Consider the following 19030-nt stretch of genomic DNA (forward strand, 5'->3'; position numbering starts at 1 on the left):
ATGAATTAACTACGTAAATTAACGTGCGATGTGAAAGCATAGATTTTATTACGGCTTGGTCAGGTTTTCCGTGTAGAAACGTTCGTTCACCTAGACCATGGTATTGTTATTTATCCGCACACAAATATTTTATTCGTGCATAATATTTTGTTATATATTCTGATGCATGACGAAGTGCACGGTTTTCCGTCACGCAGCCGTTTGTTGTTGTAATAGTACAATGACTTCCTCATTTCCACCTCCTGCGATCGTGTTGTACATACGGTCGATTGGGAAACGGTAATTGCCCGTTAAGACAGCGGTTCTCAACCTGGGGAGGCGAGCTTCCCTAGGTAGGCGTGAAACATTTTTAAAAAGCAACGAAACACTAAAACGTTATTTTTGATTATTTTTATATTTAATTGAAACAAAAATAAGTCATAATTACTTGAAACTATGTAGTTTCAACGCTCTCAATTTTGATCTACTTAATAATAATAAATTTAAAATTTAATATTTAAGAAGTGAATATAATATAATTCGTTTTAATATTCTTAAATTATAATTATATTTTTTTCTTAGTAAATAAACTCATTTAATATTTAGAAAAACTTCATTCATTTTCATATTATCATATTAATCCAATAACCAACATTAAAGGCATAATGTACAATGTAGGACCACCCTAATGTACATATTGAAATATATAAATTTCTGTATATATATTAAACATAATCCGACATTATTATGGGGGGGGGAGGGGCGTGACATCATAAAATAGTATAAAATTTTTATGCCTCAAACGGTTTAGAAACCTTGTGTTAAAACGTTGCACGCCTATATTGTATTATTTTCACGATTTTCGAGTTCGACCCAGTACATTGTGTTCCAACCAATTATGCACTGTCGGTGTACGTAGAGTTTCGTCTGCTACTCTGCTCCTGTAGCCCAAAAAATCTTTTCACTAGCAACGGGAATTTCCAATTTATTTGACGCATCATTGTTTCTACACGTTTTTGTTCCATTGTGATTGAATAACATTACGATCGTTCATATTTAAACTCTAAAAATCTTGTAAAACCAGTGGCGTATCTGACTTGACTCTGTGACGGGATTGGGAGCTAATTAAAGCCTACTCAAGAAGATTGGAAGTTATATATCTTATACCACTCCCTTACCAAGAAAAAAAAACTCCTAGATGTACCCTGGGAGTTAGAACAACATTTATTGCACCTAATAAAGGTACTTATTTTTTTTAAATTTACAAATTATCATTTTTGAAAACTTCATAAAAATGTTTAGACACATCAAATACCTATATGACATACTAAAAAATAATATTTATTTAAAACAATCATCAACAATAGATAATCTTAATGAATCATAAATTCTAAGTTTTGTTTTTTGTAATTTTTGTAATTTTATCTTAGTAAATTTATAGCAAACAATTAGATAAACATATCAACTGTCGGAAGGAGGTGGTGGTAGTCCCCACCAGGGCACCTCCTCAAATATACCACTGTGTGGAATACAGTTTTATTATAGGGGCGTCATTTTGGATTTTTCAACGATAATACAATCCCTTAAAATGAAGACAACGGCAACACAACGTCCGAAAAATTACCAAGTTATAATTGTTGGAAATATCAGGATTTACAAAAAATTTTGAAATAAATAAATTGTTGTGTTAAATATTTAATAATTATATTTTTGCACCCTTTATAGAAAAAAATCGTTTTTAAATGGAAGTTTAAGTGAGGGTAAATGTAAACTATTAAATCTACAACATTTCGTAGTATTTCATTGGTCGGTCAATGTTCTATTGTATTCAAATAAATTGTTACAAAGAAATAACATTCACATTTAAATTACACTTTTTGGTGGCATACCGCGCCGGCACTATTGATGTAGCTAGCCGATCTATTTCCAATGTTACTCGCTTTATTTTATTTACGTTTATATAGGCCGTAAAAACGTGAGAGAAGTTCCTTACCATCCAGTGGTTACTGCGTAAAGTAGTAAGTTACGTTTATTTGACATCCTATTTTTGAAGTTAATCCGAGATTAGAAAGCTACGTAAATAATGTCACATGAAGTTAAGATACCTCAATAATTTAATCAGTGTAAAGTTTTTTGATGGTTTTTCAGGTGTTTGAAAATATTGTCGATTAGGTTAAGCTTACATTGGGAATACAATTACGATATTTAGTTTTTCAATTCATTACCTAATTTTGCTGGTAATTTTCTGCTCGTCTCCTTTCTATATAGTACTTTAAATTTAAACTAATGAAAGTATAAAAGTTTAAACCATACTTTTGTTTTGGTAGATATTGTTGAAGCTTATTTAAAAAATAATATAAATACATATATAACTAGCTATGGATAGATAATATTAAAAAAATAAAATATATGCGATCTTTAAAACCAGATTATTGCAATGATTTTCCAACATCCTATATATACGTATTATAAATAAATAAATGTTTTATAATTTATTTAATATTATTATTAAATGTTATTAAATGTATTTCATGGAATGAAGAATTTATTGGTTTAATTAGTGAGAAGTGAAATTTGTGGTGTAGACGATAAAAAAGAAAAAAGCGGTTGAGCCAGATGGAATGCCTGTAGAGGTGTGAAAAATTTTAAGGGATGTAAGCATTGGTTGATTGAAAGATCTTTTTAATGAGGTGTTAATAGGAAAGAAAATGCTAGAAGATTGGAGAAAGAGTTTTATTGTAGCAATATTTAAAGACAAAAGAGACGTATAGGAATATGAGAATTATAGAGGAATAAAGCTGATGAGTTATAGGATGATTATTTGGGTAGAGAAAAGAAGAGAATAAGAAGTGAGGCATCAATATCGGAAAATCAGTTGATTTTTATACCAAAAAAATCGACAATGAAGCCATTATTTTGTATCAGACAACTAGTAGAGAAGTTTAAGGATAAGAAGAAAAAATCATACATGGTGTTTATAAATTTAGAAAAGGCATATGACAGACTGCCAAGAGAAGTTTTAAAGTGGGCATTAATGAAAAAAAGGTCCCAAAAATATAAATAAATTTGATTCAGGATATGTTTGAAGGCTCGAAAATTTGTGTTAAGAGTTTATGTAGAGTAACAGAAGATTTTAACGTAGGAGTTCGTGTGAATCAAGGGTTGGTTCTAAGCCTTTATTTGTTCTCTGTGGTAATGGATGAAGTGACGAAAGACATACAGGGCGAGATACTATGGTGTATGATGTTTGCTGATGATATAGTTTTGATAATAGAAAATCTGGAAGAAGTTAATATTAGGATGGATGAGTAGAGGTTAGCCTTTGAAGGAAAGGGATTGAGAATTAGTTGGTTAAAACAGAGTATATAGATTATGACTCTGAAGGAAGATACTAAGGAGTTGAGAAGATGAGGAGACTAGTGACAATAAGCGGTAATGTGATAGGTGAAGTTAATATCTATAAATATTTAGGATCATTTGTACAAAAGGACGAGGTTTTTGGCGTAAATGTAAAACATAGAATTAATTGCGGTTGGATAAAATGAAGAGAAGCGTAGGGCGTTTTATGTAATAAGAGAATTTCAGTGAGGATGAAAGATAAATTTTACAGAAGTGTAGTGAGACCTAACTAAACTATATGGTTCGGAATATTGGGCAGTTGATAGGATAAAATAACGGAATTTGAGTGTTACGGAAATGAGAATGCTTAGATGGATGAATAGAGTGACAATAGAAGATAAAATAAGGAACGAATATGTGAGAGGTAGTATTGGGGTAGTGTTAATAGTGGACAAGATGAGAGCAGGGCTGCAAAGAGAAATCAAGGCTCGAGAGACAAATTTAGGCCCTTTTCATACGATGTATTAAACTTGCCACTGACATCCAGTGTCATCTTTTAAAATGTGTATACCAAAGAGATAATGTAATCGCAATCACGGTTATTCCACAGACTAAATAAAAATAATTATTTATAGCCTAAGGATTTTTCTTGGAAATGTTATTTATCTATGTTTTAGATCAATATTGTAGTGTAGGTACTTTATTGTAGACTCGTTATATATAGCACGATTCATGTTGGTGATCCATAAATAGCTCGATACCATGATCAAGACATAGTGGACTTGGTCAGGCCCCGAGCCTATTTTGATGCCCGAGCTCTGGGCTATAGCCCCAGCCCCCCCCCCCCCCCTTTCTCTCGTCGGGCCTGGATGAGAGAAAATAATCCGATATGGTTTGGGCATGTGATGAAGCGAGAGGAAACAAAAACAGTAAAAGTGGTTATGAAAATGAAAATTGAAGAGAAAAGTGGAAGGGGAAGACCAAAAAAGAGATGGTTGGATACGATTGAGTATGATATAAGGGCCATTGGTGTGTGCGTAGGGGATGTAGAAAATCGAGACGAGTGGAGGTTTAAGACAGGGATGGTTGATTCCAACTAATCGAGAGAAAGGCGAAGGCGAAAAATATATTAATAAATTTTAATTTTTAATTATTTAAAGTTATTTAAGTATCTAGCAAAAATTATAGAATCTGCGAATAAAACCAACAAGAAACTTCAATCGGTTAACATAGATTTAATTACAGTTGTTAAATTATATGAATCTTGAATTCATTATGTTGAATTTTTACGAAATGTAGATACTTTCAAAATATTAGAAGACATTGCCATAACAATATCCTAAATAATGAATGAAATATTCATAACTAGGGCAGAGAAGTTATGGGATTTACATGTTTTATTCTAGGCCTCTATTTTATAGCAAACCAAGATATAAATATAAGTCATAGGCCTCACAGTTGAAATCTAAAATTTATTTTTGCATATTTTTGCATATTTTGAAGATTTAAAAAAAAATTGCATATTTCGTTATTTTGTGCATGTTTCGTGCATATTCTACATAAAAACTGTATGGTATTATTATATTTTATATACTATATAGTAACATTGTACACCACCCTATTCCCATGTAGACTATGTACTATATTATAGGTACCCACATATTTTAGGTGGGCATTCGGATAATGTTATCGGAGATAACTTATATTTATTATTATAACTTATTAGTTTTACCTATGTCGAAGCCATTGGCATTTAAGTATCTATAGTAAATTTTATATCAAAATTATTATGTGTCCAGAGTTCACTGTTCGTCAGTAATCTTGTTAGTATTTAGTGTCGTTCGATACGAAACTGCGTGCCGTTTGATGTGTTTTCCATGCTTACATTTTTCTTTTAACATTTCTGCTAATATTTTGCACAATGCCAAAAATAAATGCAAATATCTTTAACAAGTATTTGAAACAGTTTGGTGAAGATACATTTGCTACCGATGATATTATGCTTTATTGTAAGATTTGCAAAGTTAAAGTAAGTGCTGATAAAAAATTTACAGTAATTCAACATATAAAAACAAATAAACACGAACGATTATTAGCTCGTCGAAATAAATAACAATTTATATCACAGCCGTCAAACAAAAAATCTGTTTTTTCACATGATTTATGCGAGGCTATGTGTGCAAACATTCCTTTACATAAAATTTCTAATGTTCAATTTCGATTGTTCCTTGAAAAATATACTCTAAATGACATCCCAAGTGTATCTACGATGAGGAAAACTTATACAAACGATTGCTATTTAGAAGCTATTGAACAAATTAGAAAAGATGCTGTAGGAAATCAAATTTGGTTTTCTATAGATGAAACGACAGATGTCCAAGTGAGATATATTGCAAACGTAATAATCGGAACTCTACTAAAGGTTAGACCCGGAAAAATATATTTACTAAATACCGAAGTTTTAGAAAAAGCCAATTTTTCTACGATAACCAAACTTTTTGACAGCTCAATGTTTCTCCTGTGGCCAGACGGTGTTCGTCATGATGACGTCCTCCTATTTTTAAGCGATGTTGCGCCATACATGAAGAAAGCAGGTACAACTATCAAGGCTTTGTACTCTAAGATGATCCATATTACTTGTATAGCACATGGATTACATAGATTAGCAGAAAATATTCGGAGTCATTTTCCTAGAGTTGATAAATTAGTAGCAAAAGGAAAGCAAGTATTTTTAAAAGCATCTTCGCATGTTTTATTTTTTAAGACAGAAGCTCCCGGAGTCCCTCTTCCTCCCGAACCTGTAATTACACGTTGGGGTTCTTGCATTGAAGCTACTTCTTATTACTGCCAATATTTTAAACAAGTACGAGATGTTATGCTTCATTTTGATTCTAACGATGCTGTATCTATAAAAGAATCTCAAACCCTTCTAAATGAAATCTCAATGGAACCAAATTTGACTTTAATACATTCAAATTATGGGTTTTTACCATCAACCATAACTAAATTAGAATCACAAGGAGTATCATTAACTGATTCAGTATCAACAGTAATGTTCACAAAAAATAAATCGGAAGAAGTTGCGGGTGACGTTGAAATGAAAGTAAATACAAAATTTAACCAAGTTTTAGAAAAAAATGATAGGGTTTGCAATAATATTAAAAATTTGAATGGAGAAAGTTCATCAATGAATGGTTTACCAGAAGACCTAATGGGAAATGATGTAACATTTTATAAATATGCACCAGTAACATCAACAGACGTCGAAAGAAGTTTTTCTCGATACAAAACCATACTGGCTGTCAATTGGCGATCATTCGACGTAGAAAATATTAAAAAAACATTAGTTGTCCAATGCAATAATTTATCAGGCGAGAAAAAAGTTATTTTAAAACTATTTTTGTATTCATATATTTAATATTTATTTTAAAGATAAACCCAAATTTCGAGATTGAAGCAAACTATACTAACAATCGGCGATCATTCGACGTAAGAAATATTTAAAATAAAATTAACTGTGCAATGCAATGATTTTTGTATTTCTTTTATATCTAATTTTTTTATTTTACTAAAATATAATTTAATTTTTTTTGTGCATATTATCTTGCATATTTAATGAATTTGAATGCATATTTTCAATTTTTTATGTGCATATTTACATGCATATTTTTCCAATTTTACCTCCTATAACTTCTCTGCCCTATTCATAACAAACGAAATAGAAGAAAGAAAATACATATTGATGAAATGAAGGATATTGAAGTTTTATTTTTAGAAAGAGACAATTTGATTGTGAACACTTATTATGTCATACTTGGCTCGTTATCATATAGGTTGATTAAAAAAAGAAACTTGCTTACGATGAGTTGGAGAAAAAGTTTTTTTTTCTTTTTTAAGTTTTATAAAATTATTCCAGTAAAAGTAAGTAAAGATGCAGAAGTATTGCAAACAACTTATCTAAATAATTTAGCAACAAGTTATGTAAACAAGTATGTATAATTACAAGGCTATATAAAAAAATATGAAATAAAACTTACAATTATAAGATATACGTCTATCAATCTTTGTCTTAGAATCTCAGACTTAGACGGTTGAACGATATTTTTCTTTCCGGCTTCCAACTGGTAACTTAATATATTGTCTCTTCTCGACTTCACCATTAATGTCCTTAAATAGCCTAGCCTATTCTTTTACTTTTTGTTGTAACTAATATGTCTGAGTCTTTTAACATAATTACCTTTTTGTTCTTTCTTAGATCGTATTCACCCGTGTTTTGGTTTTATTGAGATAAAACATCTGTCTTAATCTTAACATCTGTCTCTTAAATCTTGTTAGATTCTGTTCGTCTATTTTTATTACTACCTAGGTTTCATATACATATAACACTATCGGGGGTAACATTGCTTTGTATAAAAATGTAAGTAAAGATAAATTTTATTTTAAGTAGAATATAAGTAGTGATGCCAGGTGTAGCGAGCCTCGACTTAATTAGTGGTTGAGCTCGTACGATTATTTAATGACGGAGACCTCGCTGTTGGTTGGTAGATAGAAACGTCAGAGATTTAGATAAAATACACGAAAGTATTATATGATTGTTAAAACTTTATTAAATCAAATAAAAATTATAATGAAAACTAACAAATTACTATGCTACTCCTACGTTACGTGCTTCTGTAAGGTCGTCAAGAAGGAAAACAGGAAAACAGAAAGACTCATGGGTGCCAAGGTATCCATGACCTCGGATAGCCAATGAGGTATTGCCTTGGACGTGCTCGCACTATCTAAGGGTTTCGTAATCCGGATGGAATTACTATATTCGTAGTCAAAGTGCTAGTCAGTGGCGTGTTGAACTAATTTTTGGTAAAGAGCAAAAATGTATATACCATAAGATACCCTTTATTCATACTAACAGCATTTCCACCACAACAAAACATTTACAATTTAAAAAAATATACGTGTATTAGATTGATCTGTATAATCAGACGTACTTAATTAATTATCTAGTAAATTTATTACACCTCATTAATTATCTTGTATCTTGATTTATGCAGTGTGTGTGAATTTTGAATTTTGGTATTGCAATTAGTTAGCACTAATTGTTTCTAATGTAACGGATCATATACAGTACATTTGTGCGTCAAATATTTACTATCGTTTATAACATTTAATATGATGTTATAATGTATCTATATTATTGTTATACTTATTGTTAAGTATTTTTTGGCAGGGGGACCCACCTACCAAACATTTCGAAGGAAAAATTGCTCCAAAATAATATCATCACCACGCCACTGGTGCTAGTAATACCTATGGGTTACTACACAGGTTAGATTAGATGAAGGTATTAATATTAGATGTTAGATTTTACAATTCAGTTTTTATAACTAAATGATATAGGCTCTATATTTAGAGAATTTAAGAACCTTGTAAACCACAACAGATCTTCTATTAATGAAAAATATTTTTATATTTACCTCTCATTTATTTATATAGGTATCTTCTATCACCATTTATTATTACCATGTATTGTTGATTCAAATATCTACAATAAAAAATATCAGAACAGTCAAATATGCAGATGATATATTAATAGACGTCAAACAATTTGCTATAAAAATATATAAGTAATGTATATAAATAAAAGCCTTACTGAAATTGGTTTTTCTCAAGAACGAGTTCAACGGAAAAAAAGATGCCAGGTGAAAATACATCCGATAAATGTGTTGCAATTCAGATGATAGTTTAGAACAAAAGTGTAGTTTGTAATTTTAGATCAAAATGTATTATGAATACTAAATAATAAAAATTTTAGATTTAATGGTCTCGGAAAATATTATACAATTTATTTCTTTTATCGTTTGATCATACCTATATTAAATGTCAATAAAGGAGTGATAGTGCCAAATAATTAATTTTTTTCACCAGTTGAATGGATACCTAATCTTAAACTTCATGAATTAAAAAATCAATATTTTTCATTTTCTTTATTTATATATATATATTTTCTTTATTTATATTTATATTTACTGTCTCCTTTAATACTTCAGGGGGGCTATTGTTCTCCAAAATACCTCTTAAATATGGTCCTGTTTAAAATATTAGTATCTTTTCAGTTTTTGATTGAACTTTTAGCTAACGATATGCTGTAATATTTGCGACACCGTATCAAATAAAACATTTCCTTTGAAGATATCTATTATAATACGGTAAACTTTTCTGATATACTATTTTAATTTTTAGAGGGGCGTTAATAAATATTTTGGTTCAAAGGACGACCACTTTAGAAAATTTAAGTTTTTAAAACTTATTATTGTTCAATTGAATCAAGTAGTATATTGCTTCAATATTAACAGATGATTCAAAAATTATAAAAATGAATTTATCTATGAATTAGGTAGTTTTAAGAATTTTGATACACATTTTTGTTTTCAATAAATAAAGCCGGTAAAAGCTTTCATAATGAGTTATAAAATAAGAAGATAAAATTAATCATCATGTTTTTTGAAAATATTTTTAAAGTAAAGACAGATAATAAAACATTCTTTAATAGTCTATGAGAAAATATATTAGTCACAAATTCGGTTATCAATTCAATAACCCAATACGTCACGAATTTATCATTATTTTGGAATTTTTCAATACTTAATCTAATCAGTGGTTTTATCAATCACTATCACATTACCAGAGAACAATATTTATGAAACATTGATGAGATCTTGTAACTCTCTCATAAACATGTAATTCATAGGACAGTTCGTATGTACTATTAAAATCGTATTCAGTTAAATTAAAGTCTTTATTATTAAATATTTTTTGTAATAAGCTCTCTTCAGTGAAACTACTTAATTTGATTTACTATTATTTTTTATAGAAAATCATAAATATTCATATTTCTAAGGTTATAAATTATAATTATTACATCACTATTTATTAAAATTATTATTTATGTAATTAAAATTTTATGATTTTTAGGCCATTTTTAAATTTTTTCTTTTTATTCATCAACTAAGCCAAAATTATGGCTTCCGTTTTATGGGTATTATGTGCAGTAGTGGTTTTTAAGATGAACTTTGTTTTAAGTGCACCACCAGCATATGTTGTTAGTACTCGACCAACAGTTCGTTTGTCAGATCAAGAATTTGAACACATTATAAAGGATGAACAACGAGATGAACAAGAAAACACACCCAAAAAACAGCAACAGTCTCCTGATGAAATATCATTAGTAAGAACATATTTAAAATACTACTATTTCTTAAAATTATTATTACATTTTATTTTAGAAATAAAAATGAATAATCAATTCCTTTTGTTTATTTTTTTAGTTATAATTTATTCATACAAATATAATATAATTTAAGTACATTTTTCTACTTAAAATTTGAATGTTAAGTATATTTTTAGATTTTTTAGTTCAAACATAATAATTCTTTTTTCATTTAGATATCTTAAAAGCAATTTTTAAAAAAATTGGGGGTGCTGAAGCCCTTCTATCTTTTTCATGTTTTTTAATGGTTATAGGCACCTACAACCTGTATAATTCAACAATTACTAAAATATTTGGTAAATACTTGAATATTTCTAAATTTAAATTGTTCACTTTGATTTTATATTTTTATTGCACGTATAACATATTACCTGTCTGTATACACTAATGTTTTATCACATGATCACTTTTAGATTCTGAGTGAAGCGAATGATCTTATGGTTTTACAATGATGTTTTAATTTTTATTAACCCTTTTTCGGACAGAAATACTGGTAAAATTAATTTTGGATTTGAAAGTGGCATATGTTAGTACTTGAGAAAGGTAATTTTTTTTTCAATCGCAATAGTTTTTCCAGGCTTGAGGAAAAACTTTTGTAAAACGGTAAAATACACTGTAAATGAGACTTTCACTTTTCAGATTTTAGTTATTTAGTCATAATTCCAAAAGTAATGTGACTAGAAACTTAAAACTTTTATCCTATACCAAAAATATTTTTTTTTCATATTTGTTAAAACGTTAAAAGCGCTTTTGGCTTAAATATAGAACTTTAAAAATACCTAAAATTTTAAAAGTCTTTATGTAATAATATTTTTATTTTTGGATATTAAGATTTGAAAATTTAATATCACTTTACTCATATCTACTTATATTACTTATCTAACAATACTGAAATAATTTTAAAAATTGTTATTCTGAATTTTATTTTATAAGCGTTTAAGTAAATTATTATACCTATGATTTTTACGGAATTTTTTTACATTAGTTTTTAACATTAGATGTTTATTAAAAAAATTTGATTCATCCAATCATAGTGAAAAACTTTGAATACAGATAAATATTTGGTTTAAAAAAAAATTTTCTTATTTTGTTCACTATATATCATGGTAATCTGTTGGTATGGCTATTGATTAAATAATTTATGTTATAATTTATGTTTGATCTATTAAAGTTAAATTGTATATAGGTTAAGGTAACTGTAACTGTAACTTTAAGTAACAGGATTACGCTGTACAATAATAATTTTGGTGATATTTTCAAACTTGAAGGACCTTCGACAATCTGATAAGAAATTTTTTTAGACTGAAAAAAACACAATTAACGGTAATGATTGATAATTTATAATAAAATGGACAATTTTTAATATTATACTTATAATTTATAAAATATATGCTACTTAATCTAGAAACAATCGATATATGCATTTATATGCTCAAAAATATCAAATATGCAAAAATATGCAAAATAAGTTTGCATATTTGCAATCAAGATTTCATGAATCAAATTTATATCATATTAGGGTATAACTCTGGTTGCGCGAAAAAAATATGCCAAGTCATAAACATTCAAGTTCTAATAATGATTAATGAGTATTGAAATGTAAATAAATATGAAAAAATTTAAGGTTGCTAATTTAAAAAATGGAGGTGCTAAGTACCCCCCCCCAATTGTGTATTTAAGTTAGGCCATGGGGGGGGAACTAATTTTTCTTCAATGCAAACTTAAAAATAATTTACATTACCTGCAGTTCATGTTCCTGTTATAATGATAACATATCATAATGATAGACTAGTAATTTATATTCTTAATTATTTATACATTATATTTTTTAAATAAATCAATGTATTATATTAAAAAAAAATACGAGCCATGGGGGGCGAATGTCCCCTTTGCCCTCCTTCTCAAATACGCCCTTGATTGTGCCTATGTGTGTATCTAAATATTAAGTTAATTAATCTATTATAAATATCTACTTATACATATACATCTATACATATATATTTATAAATACTTTTTGTAAATATCCCTGTTGAAATTAGATATTGGAAAAAATATATATATATATTTCTTTATAATGAAATTTATTTTTAGGTTGATTTAGGTATTGAATATAATCGTTATTTACGAGAAGTAGTAGAAACATTAGAAAAAGATGATGAATTCAAAAAAAAATTGGAAAATGCTAATGAAGCTGATATAAGAGTATGTATATATAATAGACTTAAAATAGTTAATTGGAAAAATAAATTTGTGGTATTTTATAGACTGGTAAAATTGCTGATGAATTAGATTATGTGGGTCACCATATTCGTTCTAAATTAGATGAACTTAAACGTCAAGAACTTAATAGATTACGGGATATTGCAAAAAAAGCATACAGTTCCTCTGATCCAGGACATGTAGATCATCAAAATCCACAGAGCTTTGAAAAAAATGATCTTCTAAAACTTATACAGCAAGTATGTTTTTTAAAAATAATTTTTATAATCAATATTAAATATTAAGCACCATGTATTTATCCATTAGGTTTTATTGTAGTTAGTTAATTCTTAAACAATTTTTATTGTAATAATAATGATGTAACTTATATAATTTTAAGTTAGATTAAATAATTCTAATAAATTCTAAATAATTTAATTCTTAAAAATAAAAAAAACATAATTAACTTATATATATATTGTTGTCACTTTGTTTTAGGTTGCCAAAGATCTTGCTAATGCAGATAAAAAGCGCAAACAAATGTTTAAAGAATATGAAATGCAAAAACATTTTGAAAGAGAACAAAAATTGAAACAAATGACTGAAGAAGAACGTCAAAAATTCTTGTTAGAAGAGACAAAATTTGAATCTGAAAGAGAAGTCAAACACAAACTTGATCCAGTATGTATCCAAAACAAAATTTACATTAAAAATAATTGAATAATAAAGAGATTTTTTACCCTTAAGATTCATCATCCTGGAAGTAAAAAGCAATTTGAAGAAGTATGGGAAAAACAAGATGAAATGGAAGGAGAGAATTTCAATCCTAGAGCATTCTTTGCTATGCATGGTATAACTCTACTGTTAAAATAATGATATTTAAATATTTCGAATTCTATATTTTTCTTTGCATTTTAAAATTATTTTCTTATTTTTATTGTGACAAGGTGTGATTAGTTATGTTAGAATTATTTAAAAATAATTTAATTAATTTTTTTATTAGATGTTGATGGTAATGGATTTTGGGATGAAGAAGAATTAAAAGCCTTGTTTGTACGAGAGCTAAATAAGCTTTATGAACAAGGTATGCCTCAAGCTGATTTAATGGAAAAAGCTGAAGAAATGGAACGCATGCGTGAACATGTTTTTAATGAAGTTGATTTAAATAGAGATCGATTAATCAGTTGGGAAGAATTTAAGCGTATGTCTGAACAACCAAATTTTGAAAAAGATGAAGGATGGAAAACAATTGATCAAAATGAAATCTATACAAATGAAGAGCTTAAACAATTTGAACAACAGAGACAGCAACAAATTGATCAAATGATAAAAAGTGGACACGTTAGTATACTTTGCTTAAATTTAACTGCAATATCTTTATTTATTTGTATTTGATAAATATATTACATATAATTTTAGATTCCTCAGTATCCTCCAGAATATTATCAACATCATCCGGTAAGTTTTCTTAGTTTAAATTTGTATAATTTTTTAAATTATATTTTTTTATTTTTTGTTACAGTAAATATCTAAACTTAAGTTTTTTTTTAATATTTATTAGAATGTATACAATCTAATAATATTTACAATAAGCATATGAGGATTCAGAGATATATTATAATGACATGAGGGGATAAGGAAAGAAGCTGCTCAGCAGTAATACTTAGATGTGATAGACATTTGTTAGACTATATAACTTACACATATATATATATATTTTTTTATTTTACTAAGTCAAATCACAACACCAGTAACTCCTAAGTCTTCTCGGTAGATTTCCAAAAATGTTTACTGAGTTTAGAGAAAAAAATAGTAGATTCGGGTGGCTTGTGAGGTGGCAGCAAAAATGTTTGTAATAGGATGTGGCCACTTCAGCAATAGTCTGTATACTAAGATCAGAGTGTAGTGTATTATTTGATATGTAAAAGAGCACATTAGTTATTACTTGGAGTGATATGGATTTGAAGGTTTGCATTTTGTAAATGATTGATTTTTTCAGATCCCCATAATTGGAGATTATAAGTTCAAATAGGCTTAAGGAGGGTTTTGTAAAGCAACAATTTTTTTATTTTAGATTGAGCTTTGACTGTTTGCCTGAAAATGGATTTAGTGACTTTAATCTTAATTTTAAGAGGACACATTTTTATTTGATATGTTCAGCCTAAGTTAAGCGTTTATCAAGGATATAGGCAGACTTTGGTTGAATTTTGGGGAGGGGGCAATAATAATTCAATGTAAAATAACACGCAGGGGTTTTACCCCACACCCCTTCCCATGCACAAGAATATATAAGAATAAGAGTATAGATATGTTTAAATTGTGCTAAAAAAACACTAAATAACATATATATAAAAATAATTAATATTTTATTTTAATGATAGATATCTATTGTATCAGCAAAGATATTCAGAATATCGCTTTTTATATTTTTCGATATATATCTTTTTCAATATATAGTATTGAAAGATCGCTGAACCTATCTTGAACCAACAATGTCCTTAGCCAAGTTTTATTTTTATTATTGCACTGAAGCTGCTTTCGCAAGTAGCCAAACTAATTGGTATTATTAATGCTATTGTAAATGGTTTTTTATTATTTCTTATATTATGATTTTAAAAAAACGAAGATAATTATAAAAATAATGAATAACATTTCTAGCGAAGTTTTGATTTTGAGGGGACTATTAAAATATTTGGGGAACTAACCCCGCCCCTCCAAAGTTTGTTTTCCAGAGAGTAAGTAATAATGATGTTGATTCGGCGATAGACTTGATGTAAAGTTAAGTTTTAAATTAATTTGACATGGATATTTTTTTAATAATGCATTTGGTTATTTTAAAACTTCATTATAGCATTTCTTATTTTAATATAAGATTGTAATTTTTATAACAAAAAAAAATTCTATAATATTGAGTAATAAATTACTATAAAATACTATTTAAAAGAAATATATTGTAATTGAAATAAAAATACTTGAATATTTTAATTGGTCAAATTTACTTAGATATATTTTTATTTTCACATAATCACCTTTGATTATGACATTACAATTTTTTTCATTGACAATAAAATTTAACAAAGCCTTGGTAGCTATTAAAAACAGATAAATATAATATAACCTTGTATTTTTATGTTTTTAACTTTGAACACACATTCTAACTTAATTAATCTTAGGCTGATATTTATATAAAAATAAATATTTTTAAGTTTTCAATTCGTAGATTGGTCTACTATAAATGTTCTCTCCATGATTTTATATCTTGTGTTTTATATTTGATATGTCATTACAAATCGACTCGTGCATTTCTAGTTACTTGACTTATATAACATGTTCTTAGCTGTAACTATTTATCTCTTCTACGCTTTTTTTCTATCATACCTTACAGTATGATGCTATGAAGTTCTTCATTGTGTCTCAGCATATGATCTATCATATGCCACCATCTTGGTCATAAATATTTTATCAAAATTATTTTCTTTTAAACTTAATCTAGCACTTCTTTATTTATTTTTATTTCCATTTTTTTCCAACACCACATTTTTAAGACTTTTAGAATAGTATCATCCTTTCTGTTCAATATCCATATGTCACTGCCCTAAATGTTATGTATATATATATATATATATATATATATGTTATGATATACTCCATATACATGTTTTAATTAAAAATTTTGTTGTTCTTAGATCTACATTTTTTTGATAGTAGTAGTTGACTCTTAAGTAAGAATGCCTATTTTGTTTGTCCTATTATATGTTTTATTTTCTTTTCTGATCTTTCATTGTTGAATATTATGTGTCCTAAATATTTAAATTAATTTACTTGGTACGAAAATAAATACATATTATCTAATTACAATATCTGTAAACATTTCATTGATATTCCATTAAGTTTAATATTTATAGTAATTATAGTATATCTCTCTCATTAAAAGATACATCAATCACTTTTAGTTAAATTGCTCTACATTAAAATTTATAAAAGTTAGTATATATCAATTGATTTAATATAATCATTTTAATGCAATTTATTTTGATAAGTATTTCAAATTACTTAAATATAGTATATGTATATACGTGTGTGGTATGTTTTTGAAAAATTGGCCATTTTAGTACAAGAAATATATTTTTATGATTTTTATGAATTGTTAAATGCAATGAAGCTAATTGCCTATTAAATAGTAAATTAACTTAAAAATTAAAAATATTTTAAAACTTTAATTTTTCTTAGTATTTCATAAAATTATCATTCATTTTCATGATTATGTAGAATATAAAAGCGCTTGAATGTTATTTAATTTTTTACAGAACATTCCAAATCCATCTTTAAATCATGGACCGGCTTATCAAGTAAATCCTAATTATCATCAGCCAGAACATATGGGATATCCTCAACAGCCACCTGTAGGTCAACCTCAACATAATCAACAGTTTGCTTATCAACAACAAATTAAACAACAACCTCAACAGCAACAGCAAAAACAGCCTCAACAGCAATACCAACAACAGTCTCAACATCAACCATATCAGCAACAGCCTCAACAACAACAACAGCATCAGCTATATCAGCAACAGCCACAACAACAACATCAGCAACAGCCACAACAAGAACATCAGCAACAGCCACAACAACAACAATCTAAGGAGCCTCAAGTTCAACAGGAAGGTCAACAACCACCACTTCAACAATATGCTCCCGGGCAACAGCAGTATCAAGCTGTAAATAGTAATTCCATAAAAACACAAAATACAGTTCGATTGAATGATGTGAATTCTAATCAAATAGTAAAAAACCAAAAAGAAAATATTGGAAAAAGTGGGCAAATAACTAAAAATCTATAAAAAATACAAGAGCAGATGATCAAAAAAATACAAAAACTATATTTACACAAATTCCATTTTATACAATTATTTTTATAACTTACTCATTTTGACTTTTATCTTTAATATATTAGTGATTTTTTTTTTCATTTATTGTTTTATTTTTTAAAATTAATCAGTACCCAAAAAATACTATAAAATATTTTATGTTATAATATAAATGCCAAAGAAAACATATTTTACATTATTCTTTTATGTATCATGAACAGTATATAATCGCTTAAAATAGTTTAGTTATCACTGAGATAATTCGCAAATATTTAAATTTCTATTTATTGTTATAAAATATCATACTTCAGTAATTTTTAATTGTGTTTTAAAAATCAACACGGTTTAATCTATTTAAATTTTAAGAGAAGCTTATAAATTATTTAATTTTAAGCAGATTACTACTGAAATTGTCTGATATTATTTACTTTATTAATACCCGAATTCCTTGATTATATCATACCTTAAATCGAAACACTTAGTGTATAATTTAATGGTTATGTCATAATTCTTTATGAAAAAAAAAAAAAATTTAATGCAAGTGATTTGTAATTATGTTTTATTAGTTAAAATAACATTTCAAAGAATAATTAAATTACTACAGTGTATTATATTATTATGTAATAATATTATAATATTGTAGTATTACATTATAAGTAATAAATTGATTTATTATTGAGGTACAATATTATAGTCTAATATTTTTAGTTTTTTAATTAAAAATACCTTAATGTTTTTCATAAACATTTTAATATGTTAAACATGTTAAATTTTGTACTAAGAAATCTGGCAATTAATATCTGTTTCTATTGTACTATTATACTGAGATATATATTTTAAACAGCCTTATTTGGTACTAAAAAATTAATATGTGCATAGGCGGAAATCAGGGGGGCTTGAGGGGACTAAGCCCTCTCAGAAATTTTAAGTACAGGTCTAAGCCCCCTAGCCCTAAAAATTGTTAAGTGACTAAAAATACAATAATTATTATAATTGTAAAATGCATTTTTAATAACTGAATTAAAAAAAATATTCTGTGATAAAAATTAAATCAAATTCGTAAGATTTTTCAAACTTATTGCCTTGGAGCGATCGTAATTAATGTAATATTAATAATATGTAATAATACCATCATTGATTGTTTAATTTAATTAATTATTTATTTCTGTTTGGAGAATACCTGCTCCAAAAATGTGTAAGATAGGTAAGCAGTGACTGTGCTAGAGTTTGCGAGGCCCTGGGCAAAATAAATGTTGGATCTTATAATTTATATTAATAAAATACTTAAGTTCAGTTAAATAAGAACCGCGGGGCCTTAATTATAATTTAAGGCGCGGGGCCGTGGGCAACTGCTCCTATTGCCCACCCCCTCTCGCCG

At 27.6% G+C, this 19030-nt stretch overlaps 2 protein-coding genes across 2 annotated transcripts; both read left to right on the forward strand.

The window, feature by feature from the left end:
• The first annotated feature begins 6193 nt into the window (after positions 1–6193).
• Positions 6194–6773, forward strand: LOC112693715. Its single transcript, XM_025568905.1, has 2 exons — positions 6194–6689; positions 6751–6773. Exons 1-2 carry the CDS (start codon positions 6194–6196, stop codon positions 6771–6773), a joined length of 519 nt encoding a protein of 172 aa, XP_025424690.1.
• Positions 6774–10009: 3236 nt separating this feature from the next.
• Positions 10010–17641, forward strand: LOC112693673 (nucleobindin-2-like). Its single transcript, XM_025568856.1, has 9 exons — positions 10010–10216; positions 10291–10543; positions 12677–12787; positions 12850–13044; positions 13283–13465; positions 13532–13634; positions 13788–14125; positions 14204–14242; positions 17092–17641. The coding sequence occupies exons 2-9, from the start codon at positions 10337–10339 to the stop codon at positions 17623–17625; spliced, it is 1710 nt and encodes a 569-aa protein (XP_025424641.1). The 5' UTR covers positions 10010–10216; positions 10291–10336; the 3' UTR covers positions 17626–17641.
• The last annotated feature ends 1389 nt before the right edge of the window (positions 17642–19030 follow it).

Source organism: Sipha flava, unplaced genomic scaffold (assembly GCF_003268045.1).
Source record: "Sipha flava isolate LNK unplaced genomic scaffold, YSA_version1 89_pilon_pilon, whole genome shotgun sequence".
NCBI classification, from domain to species: Eukaryota; Metazoa; Arthropoda; class Insecta; order Hemiptera; family Aphididae; genus Sipha; species Sipha flava.

Excerpts from the sequence above, each read along its gene's own strand:
- LOC112693715 (XM_025568905.1), top strand. The coding sequence starts at position 6,194 with ATGCTTCATTTTGATTCTAACGATGCTGTATCTATAAAAGAATCTCAA. Across the intron at positions 6,690-6,750 it reads CCAATGCAATAATTTATCAG|ATAAACCCAAATTTCGAGAT; the intron begins GCGAGAAAAAAG and ends TTTATTTTAAAG.
- LOC112693673 (XM_025568856.1), top strand. The coding sequence starts at position 10,337 with ATGGCTTCCGTTTTATGGGTATTATGTGCAGTAGTGGTTTTTAAGATG. Across the intron at positions 13,635-13,787 it reads AGCATTCTTTGCTATGCATG|ATGTTGATGGTAATGGATTT; the intron begins GTATAACTCTAC and ends TTTTTTTATTAG. Across the intron at positions 14,243-17,091 it reads AATATTATCAACATCATCCG|AACATTCCAAATCCATCTTT; the intron begins GTAAGTTTTCTT and ends AATTTTTTACAG.